The 13827-nt window shown below is 37.8% G+C and overlaps 1 protein-coding gene across 1 annotated transcript in view; it reads left to right on the top strand.

Moving 5' to 3' along the window:
* CNTN4 (contactin 4) overlaps nt 1–13827 on the top strand; it is a 434888-nt gene that overhangs the window by 397450 nt on the left and 23611 nt on the right. Inside the window, exons 12-13 of the mRNA XM_045530432.1 lie at nt 6375–6550; nt 11737–11857. Of these exons, the coding sequence (XP_045386388.1) occupies nt 6375–6550; nt 11737–11857 (297 nt within the window). The remainder of the gene's footprint in view (nt 1–6374; nt 6551–11736; nt 11858–13827) is intronic.

The raw sequence follows: 13827 nt of genomic DNA, 5'->3' as shown, positions 1-13827 counted from the left end.
ATCAGTGAATAATATGAAAATATCTATGCACAAACTCTGTAATGTAGAGAAAATGGAGAAATTCCTGGAAACACACAACCTCCCAAGACTCAATCAGGAAGAAATAGAACACCTGAACAGACCAGTAATGAGCAACAAGATTGAAGCAGTAATAAAAAAAATCTTCCAAAAAAAAAAAACCTAGATCAGATGGATTCACAACTGAATTTTACCAGACCTACAAAGAAAAGCTGGTACCCATACAGCAGAAATTATTCCATAATGAAGGAGGGAATCCTTCCCAGCTCATTCTATGAAGCCAGTATCACCTTGATACCAAAGCCAGGAAAGTACAAAATAAAAAAAGAAAACTACAGACCAATAACCCTTATGAATGTAGATATAAAAATCCTCAATAAAATACTAGCAAACTGGATTCAACAGCAGACCAAGAAAATAATTCACCATGACCAAGTGGGCTTCATCCCAGGGATGCAAGGATGGTTCAACATATGTAAATCTATAAATGTGATTCACCACATAAACAGAAGCAAAAAGAAAAAACATATATCATCATCTTAATAGATGTAGAAAAAGCATTCAACAAAATCCAGCACACTTTCATGTTAAAAACCCTCAAAAAACTAGGCATACAAGGAACACATTATATCTCAAAATTATAAAAGCCATATATGACAAACCCGCAGCCAACATCATACTAAATGGAGAAAAGTTGAAAGCACTCCCACTGAGAACTGGAACAAGACAAGTGTGTCCACTTTCACCACTTCTATTCAACATAGTGCTGGAAGTCCTAGCCAGAGCAATCAGGAAAGAAAAGGAAATAAATGGTATCCAAATCAGGAAAAACGAGGTCAAATTGTCACTTTTTGCTGATGCTATGATCTTACATCTAGAAAACCCCAAAGACTCCACCAAGAGACTCCTGGAATTGATAAATAAATTCAGCAAAGTCTCAGGGTACAAAATCAATGTACACAAATCAGTAGCATTTCTATACCCCAATAACAGCCAAGCTGAGGGTCAAATTGAAGACTCAATACCATTCACAGTAGCTACAAAGAAAATAAAATATCTAGGCATATACATAGCCAAGGAAGTGAAGATCTCTACAAAGAAGACTACAAAATGCTGACAAAAGAAATCACAGATAACACAAAAAAATGGAAAAATATATCATGCTCGTAGATTGGTAGAATCAACATTGTTAAAATGTCCATACAATCCAAAGTGATTTACAGATTCAATGCAATCACCATCAAAATACCAATGCCATATTTCACAGATCTAGAAAAAATAATTCTACACTTTGTTTAGAACCAGAAAAGAGCCTGAATAGCCAAAGCAATCTCAAGCAAAAAGAGCAAACCTGGAAGCATCACATTACCAGATGTCAAACTATACTGCAAGGCTACAGTAACCAAAACAGCATGATATCGGCACAGAAATAGAGACAGACCCTTCACATATTTGGAAACCACTAGCGTGTCTCTCTTAATTTCTCTTTCTCATGCCAAATGCTTTCAGTTATTTAGCTGTTACAGATTTATTATATCCTTCACTAACTCAGATGTATTAATCTGTCAGTGAATCCAAACCATGTTCCTAGTAAGCTGTGGTCTGACTAATGAAAAATAAAACCAAATTATTACCTCTCTAAATGGGAACACCACATGTTCCTAATGCAACCTAAGATTGCATTTTCTTTCTTGGGCAGCTACATGGACCCCTTGGAGACTGAAATGTTCAAGTTTTATTCATGTGAACTGCAAATTCCCCAGTGTGTACCTGTGTAGCTGATTTTTTTTTAGTGTATCTTTTTGCCTTTACCCCTATTAAATCTTATCCTAGATGAAAACGTTGGTCCTACTTGAAATCACTGTGAGTCTTGATTCTCACCTAATGTTTAGGGTATTCTTTTTAGATGTATATTTTATGCAGAATTGATAAGTACAATTTATCTGGCACAGATTTTATCTTTATTGAAAAAATGGGGCCAACTATAAGTGCCAAAATTCATCCCTCGAGATGCTACCTCCAGGATTATTGTCATCATTAATTAGCATTCTTTGATGTAGCACTTAACTATCATTAAAAATAGTTCTCTGTCCAGTCTTCTTTTGTCATTTGAGGTGAGCTTGGCATCAACTCTTTGACTAGCTCTAGGCCTTTGAAGAATTTCCATTTTTTAAATTCTCCCTATAAAAATTAATTTTTTAAAAAAGAAGACACAACACTATTGGAAGTTACCATCAAAACCATTTAGAGTCAAGAAATTTGCTAACAGAAGGGATGTGTCTCCTTCCATGAAAGAAGATGACTAAAATATACATTAAATATTTTCCTGATAGGCAACAAGTAAATATCTTGGCTCTGTGAATGAAAGGTGAAAAAATTACAAACTAAAATAAAGCATTGGTATGGTATAGGGAAAGCAACATCAAAATGGAATCCTATGGACCCAAAAGCACCTGTTTTTACAATTAATAAGAGCTTTAAATCAGAAAGTCTTTCCACCAACAGGGAACGTTTGAATATCACGTGGCTTAGATAAGTGGTGTAATTTATATATCTAATTGTCGATATGATTATTAACTGAGTGGTTATTAACAACTTCATGGTTGTTACAATCTTTACAACAAAGCACTTAGTTTATCTTCTGTCATCTGTACATTATAGAAAAGACTATAGAAGGTAAAAGAATTACTTTTATACTCTAAGAGGATTAAACACGTGGTAAATATGTATTTTTAAGTCAGTCTTCTGGAGTTCTAGACTTATCATTCTCTGCAGCATGAACCAGCCACACGTAGGGACGTTTAGACGTGTTGTTGGTCCTATTTATTGTTGCTATTTAATTACATCCAAATTCAGCCATCAATTCACATCTTGAGTTCTAATTGCCTTTGAGAGTTCTATGCAGAGAACAATAGCTGAAGCGATTCTTCAGAATAAAAGTCATAAATATAAGTTCTTCCTGATTTTGATGAATTAAAACCAAAGAAGGGGAGACAGTTTGTTTTGCAAGAAGCCATCTGTTTATTTGTGTACAGTGTTTGTATTCAAATTTAAGGAAATTAATCAAGTAAAAAACATCAGAATTCACAACACAGAAAACAGGAATGCTGAACAAACACACACTTTGAGAAAACAAAGTAGCTAATGAGATTTTGAACCTCTTTAGTTTAATCTTCTCTAGTCCCAAGGAGACCTCTCTGGTGTGTGTACAGTGCATGACTTACTTTGCATTGATTCTTGCTACTTCAGGGCTCAGAACATGAATCGGCGACAAGTGCTAAGTTAATGAATTAGCAGCATTCAGCACAGCAACTGTACCAACATAAGCCTTTATTTAGGGAACTTCTCTGGTCCTTGGTTAACAGGCAGCTGAGTTTACCAATAATAAAAATTCTATCCCAGATCCCTACATGTGCATAAAGAGACGAACATTTCTTTAGGAAACAAATGTCATTCAAAACTGTGAGCCAGAATTTCAAACGGCTCTAGGCTTTGGGGTATGTGCCAACTCCTCGCTGCTTGCCCAGAAGTTGTCAGGAGATAGGGAGACAAGATGTTTTTAGGGACTGGAGCCTGGGCATTTGACTCTACACTCATAAGTTTGATGTGTAAGCTTAGAGCTAGAGCCAGCATTTTAGGCATAAAATTATCACTGCTTGTTACCTGTCTAAGGCAGTAACTTCATTACTCATGCAGTGAAACTCTCCGCAACCATCTGCACCCCATGGCAGAAATTCTTTGAATTCCTTCAGCATTTAAATATCTTCAGTTGACTACTCATAATCAAGTGCGAATTTCTGTATTACACCCTTAGACTTGTTCTCTCAATGATTTGTGTATGGAGAGCATGTTTTCAGCAAAACAAGAAGTAGAATAGCTCAAGAGACAGTTTCTTAACCACTCTGAGACATCAGTGTCCTCATCTATTAAATAGGGATGATAATAGTAACTGTTCATTAGGAATAAATGAAATAATCCATGCAAGACACTTAACAGTGCGAAGGGGCTCAGTTATTATGAATATTATTATTCTCTCAGCCTCCATTGTATCTGCTACCCGTGCAACACAATACGTGCTTGATGGATACATCAACAAAAGAATGTATTACAATGAAAATTTAAATTGCAAAATCAGTGCTATTTAAAGAAGAATTAGGCAACATCTTTGTCAAATAAAAACCATAGTGGTACATAATTTTAGCCTGGGATTACTTGTTTCAGTTTTCATTTTATAGGTGAGGAAAATTTAAATTCAAAAATATCAAATGACATATTAAAAGGAAATAGGGTTATTCCTAGATTTTTGTTTAGAATAATATTTGCTCTTACCTCCTTTCCTCATTTAAAAACAAAATCTTATTGTGTATCTATTGCTGAGGTTTAGTGAATCATTAGAGCAGATTTTTATTATGTGGCTTGCAAAATCCTCGGGTTTTAAAATAAGGGATTTTCCATCCCATTGCCTCTCAACTGGCAATACCTGTTGTTCACTTTTCATTTCATGGACGTGACTCATCCAGCAGTGACTAAAAGTGCATTAATCCACTTATCATGATCTCTTTCTATTTTCAGAAAACAGCAAAAGTATATCCCACTGATAGGTTATAATCTATTTAGGACAGAGATTTCCCTTTTCTAACAACCTAAGATGTTTTCTTTCTGTATTTGGATAAAAGGGTAAAAAAAATATTTTAAATATTCCGTTTAAAAAGGAAATTTTAGTATGGGTTGTAGGGAAGGAAGACCCATCAAAGTTCTCCTATGAGATATAATTTCAAAATTCCCAGCTGGATTTTAATCCAAGGGGTTCACTTAATAAATATTTGTATACCTCACAGCCTGAAAGAGAATTAACCAATGTTCTTTTATTGTTTGGTTTTGATTTGTCTTCTTTGTAATTGTTTGATTGGTTTGGTTTAGTTTTAGTACATAGATATTTTTGGAATATTATTCTTTAAGCATATATATGGCCTTTGTATTGAATTCAAACTGCTTCTCACCATTGTACTCTCTGACACCATTTATTAAATCATATTGCAGTGAAAATTAAGGTACTACAAGCTGGGTGGGGTGGCTCACGCCTATAATCCCAGCACTTTGGAAGGCCAAGGCAGAAGGATTGCTTGAGCCCAGGAGTTCAAAATCAACACCAGCCTAGACAACATAGTGAGACCCTGTCTCTACAAAAAATTAAAAAAAAAAATTAATACTGTGCTGTGTGCTTATAGTCTCAGCTACTTGGGAGGCTGAGGCAGGAGGATCACTTGAACCCAGGAGTTCAAAGCTGCAGTGAGCTATGATGATGCCACTGCACTCTTGCCTGGGCAACAGAGTGAGATCCCATCTCAAAAAAAAAAAAAAAAAAATTAAGGGACTACAAGTGTGTGAATGTAGTTTTGGAGTTTATAAACTGCCTCAGCTAAGCAAGCTCATTCTATGCCCAGTGAGAACTATAATGTAAAGGGTGAATTTAAAAACTAATTGGTAGTTCTTATTTTGAAGAAATATCATACATATATCATTTTATCAACGATGTTCATTATAGCACTATTTATAATTACATTATATTTCTAATAAAATTTGCGAAAATGCCTGCTAGTTTCAAATGGTTAAAACTACAAACAATACCACATTATGCAGATTATAAAAATATGTTGCTATAGGTATAAACGTATCTCTATGATATTAATATTATGTAGGGACAAAAGGAACACTGTATGTGTCACATGTTTAAAACGATGTAAAATGCAACAACTGAAAAACTATGAACCAAAAAGACTGGGGGAAATTATACCAAAAGGAAAATAGATGTTTTATCTGGGTTGGGTGTTTTTTGGAGGGGGGTTGGTTTTTGTTCTGTCCCTTCTTTTAATTTTCCTGAATTTTCTAAATTTCCTGTACTAAAACATTTACCACTGTTATAATAGAAAAAAACAAAAAGCCTGACAAACTTCAAATCAACATGGATTTTCCTGTTTGCACTCAGCAGAAATGTAGCTTTCTAGTGAAACTGGAGAGGTATGAAAACCTTTTCAAAGAGGTCAGTCAGAGGAGGCTGCCAGAAAGCTCTTCCATGAGCGTCTTCGGAGATCTAACCCTTGTGTTCCCCAGCTGAGTTCTCTTGCTCTGAGAAGGTTCACATAATGAGTGTTTTCATCTTTTCACATTAAAAATGACCTCCTGACCTGAACCTGAGCCTCCCAGATGACTGAGGTTTGCCAGTGCCAGTCACAGCCTAAGAAAAAATAAAGCAAAATTACTTAGTACTTCATCCTGCTCTTGGATTCCACATTTTATTTCCACAGGAGCTCACAGGCTTTGCCGTTGGTGGTGTTTGTTTTGTTTTAACTCTCCAGATCCAACAAGGGTGATGGTGCCCCCTTCCAGCATGGATGTCACCGTTGGAGAAAGTATCGTTCTGCCGTGCCAGGTAACGCACGATCACTCGCTGGACATCGTGTTCACGTGGTCATTTAATGGACAGCTGATAGACTTTGACAAAGACGGGGACCACTTTGAAAGAGTCGGAGGGGTAAGTATTAAAGTCAAACTATCCACCCGAAACACAGTATGTTACTGAACTTCTCGAAACTGACTCAAACTAACTTGTTTAGACTAACTTGAAAACATACATAAAAGTTACTATTTTATAGTTTTGTTCAAGTATCTTGTGTATTTGGCAGGACTACTCTCTTATCTGCACAACAGTCCTACAGGGTAGTTATTCATTCCTGTTAATGAATTAGGAAACTGAGGCTCACAGAGTTGTATGACTTGCCTTGGTCTCATAGCTGCTAAATTGCAGAACTCAGCTATAAACCTCAAATCCCAAGCTCTGTGCCCCATATCATAGTGTATGCCATGGAACCTGATTAAGAAAAGAGCTTAAGAATAATTTCCTTATATGTTTTTAGGCTGCTAATTAAACTCCCTTTGGTCTTGTAGAAGACTCCTCTTTGTGAATTTAGGGCTCTTGTCAATCTGAAAGTCTGATTGGGTTATTTATTATTTCCAGGTATAATAATTTGAATTCAAATGGTTGAATTTTCAAAATGCCTTACTTTCCATAAAAATATGTATTATCATTGAATACATAACAAAAAGAGGTTAAATCATGAAACGATTTGTATCTATCACAATAGTCCTCAAAAAATTTTTTTTCTGCTCTAACACAGCCCTACATTCCCGTTGATAATAAAGATTCTCTCCAGCTGCCACTCTCATGGAGGGGTCCAGCCAAAAGACAGAATATAAAAATGGTCCTATGATTTGAAAAGCCCTCCCTACTCTCTGTGCTTTCATAAGAATCTGATTTGTCCATCCCCCCTTACGTGGAGAATAAATGCCCTAAAGCTTACCACGTCATCCGTATGATATATTGGGGGCATATTTTCCACTCCACTGTAGTACAAGTCCTGTTCATTACATTCATGCTGCATTTCTCAAACAAGGCTTCTCAATTGAGTCAGAACATCAAAAATTATTTGAATGACTATTTTCTCAATTCCCACCAAGGATAGTATCTGAATGGTACCACTTTAGATGCAGAGGAGAGAAGTTAATTCATTACATCAGAGGATGGCTCGGTTCCTTGGGGATTCTCTCTTGGAACCCTGGTTGAGAAAGATGGGATGAAATTGCCAATAGTGACCATTCTGGACCTCTTTCATATGGTTCAGCTTAATAACTTTGGCTAAGTGAAAGAAATATTGACTATTAATACTTCACAAGGACATTGAGGATATTAAATACCTTGAGGTCTAAGAAAGTACATAGCCCAATGCCTATGACAAGAGAAGTACTTGATCAACTTTAAGGGTTGTATTAATTGAAAGAAGGATAACATTGAGTGTAATAACAGGAAAGCATAAATCTAGAAAATTCTTCATAAATTAAGCAGAATATTTGTTTTCACACTAAAACCAATTTCTTGGGCAGCAGAAATATTAAAAATACAATCTCGGCCGGGCACGGTGTCTCACGCCTGTAAACCTAGCACTCTGGGAGGCCTCTGGGAGGCCGAGGCGGGTGGATCACTCGAGGTCAGGAGTTCCAGACCAGCCTGAGCAAGAGCAAGACCCCGTCTCTACTAAAAATAGAAAGAAATTATCTGGCCAACTAAAAATTTATATAGAAAACATTAGCCGGGCGTGGTGGCGCATGCCTGTAGTCCCAGCTACTTGGGAGGCTGAGGCAGGAGGATTGCTTGAGCCCAGGAGTTTGAGGTTGCTGTGAGCTAGGCTGACACCAGGGCACTCACTCTAGCCCGGGCAACAGAGCGAGACTCTGTCTCAAAAGAAAAAAAAAAAATACGATCTCCCAGAATGGCATGGGCACCAGCCAATCAAAACTAATACCTGACTGTCAAAATGGGTGTCCTGCCAGACGCATATGACCTTTATGCTGGACTAATGCCAGGGCTGTGGCACATTTGAAGACACTCTACTGGACTCTAGCACTGATGACCACCTTTTATACAGACCTATCTGTAGGGTTGCTCTCATTCACCTTCCGTATAGAAAATGTGTTTTCTCTGTGAAACTAGTGCTAACACCAGTCAACTATGGCTAAGAAATATGTGAGGCTGGGCACAGTGGCTCACACCTTTAATTCCAGCATTTTGGAAGGCCAAGGTGGAAGGATCACTTGAGGCTAGGAGTTCCAGACCAGCCTGAGAAACATAGCAAGATCCCATCTCTACAAAAAAATTAAAAAATTAGCTGGGCGTGGTGGCACATGCCTGGAATCCCAGCTACACAGGGGGGCTGAGGCAGGAGGATCACTCGAGCCCAGGAATTTGAGGCTGCAGTGAGCTATGATGACGTCATTGCACTCTAGCCTGGGTGACAGAGTGAGACCCTGTCTCAAAAAAAAAATAAAAAGAAAACAGAAAAAAAGAAAAAAATAAGTGCAAATTAAGGACAGAACTACAGTGTGTGAGACCTAAGCATATGAGCCATGAGGATCATTTATATCTGTGGAGTTCAGACTCATATACAATTCTGAAGTCAAGCCCATTTCAATTTCTACTTCCCCGGTCAGCATGGAGGAAATGATGCTTGGTGGAGTCAGCCTACTGAGGTTTTATAAAAGTTATTATTTCCTTGTCCTCTGATACCCCAGAGTGCTCTTTCAGAAACAGAACAAACTACCGAAAATAAGCTGAAGCCGTTGTGTTCTTTTTGTTAGGAACATAAAAAAATATAGATCTTAGTTAACAGTTTGGTTTGGATGACTTCAAAGGGAAAGAGAAAATTATTGTGGTCTCCTTGTGTGAGACTCTTACCTCAGGCCTGACTTTTATTTTTTTCTTTGTTTCAGTTTTACTTTAAAAAATACAAGTCTGTTCAGAATTTGTAAATAACCAGAATATGTTCTAATTCACGAAATCACATATTTCTGTTAATAGGTTCTTGTGCTATGAAATATCCAGGCTACAAATTTCTTTCACATTCAAGCCTTTGGTGAATAAAATGAATTATTGAGATAGTGTAGGCATTGCCTTAAAGTGAATTTGGCTTCCCACCTTAAAAACAATGTGGTTTCTCACCTTCCCTGCACACATTCTCTTGTGAGGCATGTTTTTTATTTGAGCCTATACTCAAAGTCCCAACATGTGAATTGTCTTACATAAATAAGTAATAATAAAAATCATAATAATGATGATCATAATTTCTAATATTTGCAAAGTTCCTATTCATGTTATCAAGTGCTTTCTTATATACAGTTGACCCTTGGATGAGTTTGAGGTGCACAGGCCCACTTATATGCAGATTTTTTTCAACCAAACGTGATTGAAAATATAATATTTGTGGGATGCTAAAACTGCAAATACAGAGGGCTGACTTTTCATATACATGAGTTCTGCAGGGCTGACTGTGGGACTTGGGTATGCAAGCATTTTGGTACACTTGGGGTCCTGGAACCACTCCTTTGTGTATACCATGGAATGAGTGTACTAGCTATTTAATCCTCACAGAAACCCTATGAAATAGGTTAGCAATTATTTTCCCATTTTACTGAGCAATTATAGGACTTGATCAGTAAACAGAAGAATCTGGATGAGAACCCAAGTGTTGTAAATAAAAGGGCTTCTGGGCTAAAAAAAAAAAAAAAAAATTACAGCTCTTCCTAAATGTGATTTCATGTCTTTGACATGATTGTTTCACAAAGAAAATTGATCATGACCATCAATGACACCAGTTTAGATTTACTCTGTGCTTCACAGTTTTCACAAGGATTTCACTTACAACATAAAATCTCATTTGATTCTCATAACCTAGCACAAAGGTCTTCGGGGAGATTAAAAGACAGATGAAATCACACAACAGGGATCAGCCTAAGACAAACAACTAAGTACCAAAACTGTAGCTCTTCCTTCACGATGTGCTTTTGCCTCTTTTCTAAACCTATTCATAATTGGTAGTTCCATCTCTTCCATTGTCCTCAGTAAATCTGAGTTTGATGTGTTTTGCTTAAACAAAGGAAGGAAAATAAGTACACATTAGTTTTGAATGAGGATAAAACCTTTCTGGATGGTAGTATATTAATAGCATTATCATTAAGAACAGGGAGTGGAGCTGACTGCGTGGGTTCAAATCCTGGCCCTGCCATTTACTAGCTCAGTGGCTTTAGGCAAGTCACCTAACCTCTTTGTGCTAGAGTTTCCTCGTCTGTAAAATAAGGATAGCAAGAGTACCTGCACCATAAGACGTATGAATATTCAGTGAGTCAATGTAAGTAAAGCACGTGGAAAGTGCCAGTCATATACTCAATACCATGAAGCATCATCCATAGTTACTGTCACTGGGGGAATAGCAACACAAGGGTCTATAGTTTGAAATGGGAAAACGAGTGTGGACCAATGTACCCTAAATTATCTTGTCATCCATGAGTAGTTTAGAATGCAGTGTAGCTTCCCAAATCTGGCCCATAGGGTGGTCTCTTGCTGAAGCAGCTGTTCTCCAAGCTTTTAATTAACAGGGCTATGAAACCAAACTCCAAGGTGTAGCAGTGTTCTTCAGTTAAAGTGCTGCCTTTGTGATAGCCTGTGGAAGCATCTCCTCATACTTATTAAAAGTACTGGCAAACAGTGGAGAAATATTTCTGGGGCACAGAGACATCCATACCGGTATGTGATTAGTCCTATTCATCTGCTCATCAAACATGCATTTGGCATTTAGAAAACAAATTAGCACTGTTCCATAGTAGGTGATGCAGGATTTCCTTGGAGAGTCTGATCCTCATAATCCTTTAATTCAAACCTGGGAGCAATCAAAATGCTGGCTACAAGACAGGGTTGTGCAGTAAAATGCAGATGCCTCCAAATGTGGGCTTCCTTCCTTTTTCCAAATATAGAGTTCCAAAGTGTTAGAATGCCAGTGAAGGCTGTAGGCTGAAGGCATGTCTGAAGAAACTCGCGAGACTAAATCAGGAGTCACCTTACATAAGTTTAAATGCTTCCAACATGGGTGGCAAACTGCTCCAGAGACCCAGAGAAGCCAGACACCTGAGGTCTTGTCAAAGGTGTGTAGTGAAAACGTTGGTGTTCTTATCTCTCAGACAGGCTCACATATTTTTAATAGGCCATGGATTGCATCACTAATGTTTTCATCAGCCAGTGTAAAATAAATCCATTAGTCACAGTGTCCTTCATGTGATAATGATATTTAGAGCTCATTAAAAAGTAATTGTAGCCACTTTCCCCTACTTTATCAGCAGGATTCAGCTGGTGATTTGATGATCCGAAACATCCAACTGAAGCATGCTGGGAAATATGTCTGCATGGTCCAGACAAGTGTGGACAAGCTATCTGCCGCTGCAGACCTGATTGTAAGAGGTATTGGATTTTATTTTTTTTATTTTTTTATTTTTTTTTTCTGTCCTTAAAGTATTTTTGTGATATCTCCTCTAGTACAGAGTTCTAAATACCTTAGTGGTTTGGAATTATGGAATGAAGTCAGGCAGAAGCTGAACATTCTAAACAGTGGCTACAACCTACAGAAGCTTTGTGTGCGTGTACAGTTTCTCACAGGGGATTGCCACAGAGTGCCCTGAGCAAATCCAGTTACTTTATACTAAAAATAACTCCTTCGAGTGCCCTGATTATGGCTGTTGGAGTTGATATGACCTTTTAGAATAACTTCAGATTAACAAAAGCAAATAGTTCAAAGAGGGATCACACTGTGACTTTTTATGTCTCATCTGGGCTAACCTGAATTCGTATTTTAGGCCACTGGTATAACATTGGATTAAGTAAAATCGTCTCCAGGTTTTTCTTAGTTGCCTTTCTTTCCCTGAAGTTAGTAGTGCTGTTGAGTTCCTAAAATAGGGTTTTGGGGGGGAAACACTTCCTGACTTCCTGAGATGTAGTAAATAAACTGGGAGTTGATGTAAAAGCTAGCATCTGGGAGGTTCCCTCGAGCACTACCAACATGGCCTAATCTGGACCTCACAGCTATGCCCACCACGGCTGGGCCACACCAGCTGACGGCATTCCCAGTCTCACCAAACCAACTGGTAAAGGAAGTGTAAACGGACTTTTAAGAACTATTTTTAAACGAAAATTAAAATATTGGTGAACCCACGGTATACAGTAGAATCAAACCTCTGAATGCTCAGCAGTTTTCTAAAGTATTAAAAGCGAGGCCATCACAGAGCATCAAAATCATCTCTTGGCCAGCGTCTCCTTCGTTGGAATCCCTAACTGTTGGTGTTGAGGCATCTCAGGCCAGCCAGCTGAGCCCATGGCGGAACTTTGAAAGCAAGAAAATAAAAATTTAGGGTATCAGAATTGGAGGCAGGGTGAATCTGAATGCACAGGGAACAAGGCATTGTTGGAAGCAACAAAAAGTGTTGCTATATCCTCTCTGCATAACGTGAGGGGTGAAATGAGTGGGAGTTAGCAACTTAAACTAATTGTCAAGAGAGGTTCAAGAAAAATAGCAATCCACATGTCTGCTTTGGTTCCTCTTTAAATTGCCTAAAAACCCTTTCAGTAATGGTGCAGATAAGGGCTAGATAAGAGAAAAACTTTCAACGTAGGTAGATCTGCCCACATAATAACTTATGGAAGCATGTTTATTTCCATTTTAAAATACGCCAATGTGGGTCTGCTCTCCCCTTGGGGACAAAAGAATTCCATTGCTGAAATTTATCCTCTATCTAATTAGGATAATGTTCAGATCAGCAGTTTAAACACCAATAAATTAGACTAATAAATATTTAAATCAGTAATACTTGAAGTTCTTAAATGATATTGTATACTTCATTTCACAGAAAATAACATTAAATACCAAGAGGAATTTGCAAACGCAGTGTAAAAGAAAATCTAGTCTAATCAGTTAATAAGGCCAATAAATTAATGTGCCATTTAAAGCCATAATCTTTCACTTTATCTCCTCCTGCTCTGCCCTTGCAGCTTTTCTCCACAGTACAGAGGGAAGGCAAAAATGCATTTTACCACTCGTAAGAGATTTTCATATTTGAAACTAGAATAGCTCTGAGTCTTGGCTCTGGCTTCTTTGATTCTCTGATGCCGGCTCTATTTAACCTATAGCAGTCTAATGGCAGCTATGGCAGGAAGCAGACACAGGTATCAAACCAACATTCCCTTTGCCATTACCTGGGGCAAAAACTTGTAGGGGCCTCTGAGCATGTTATCATTTCTTTCAGAGGACAAAGATTTGCACATTTGTCATTTTGAAAGAGGGAGCCAACTTCCCTAAAACCAAGTTGGTAAACATTCTGCAAGGGGATCTCTACACAGTGGGGAGCAGGGGGTAGATGCAGGAAGATAAAGACCAACAG

The sequence above is a fragment of the Lemur catta genome, chromosome 18 (genome assembly GCF_020740605.2).
Source record: "Lemur catta isolate mLemCat1 chromosome 18, mLemCat1.pri, whole genome shotgun sequence".
Lineage (NCBI taxonomy): Eukaryota > Metazoa > Chordata > Mammalia > Primates > Lemuridae > Lemur > Lemur catta.
Note: the sequence above shows the minus strand (reverse complement) of the source record. Positions and strands in the feature narration are given on the sequence as shown.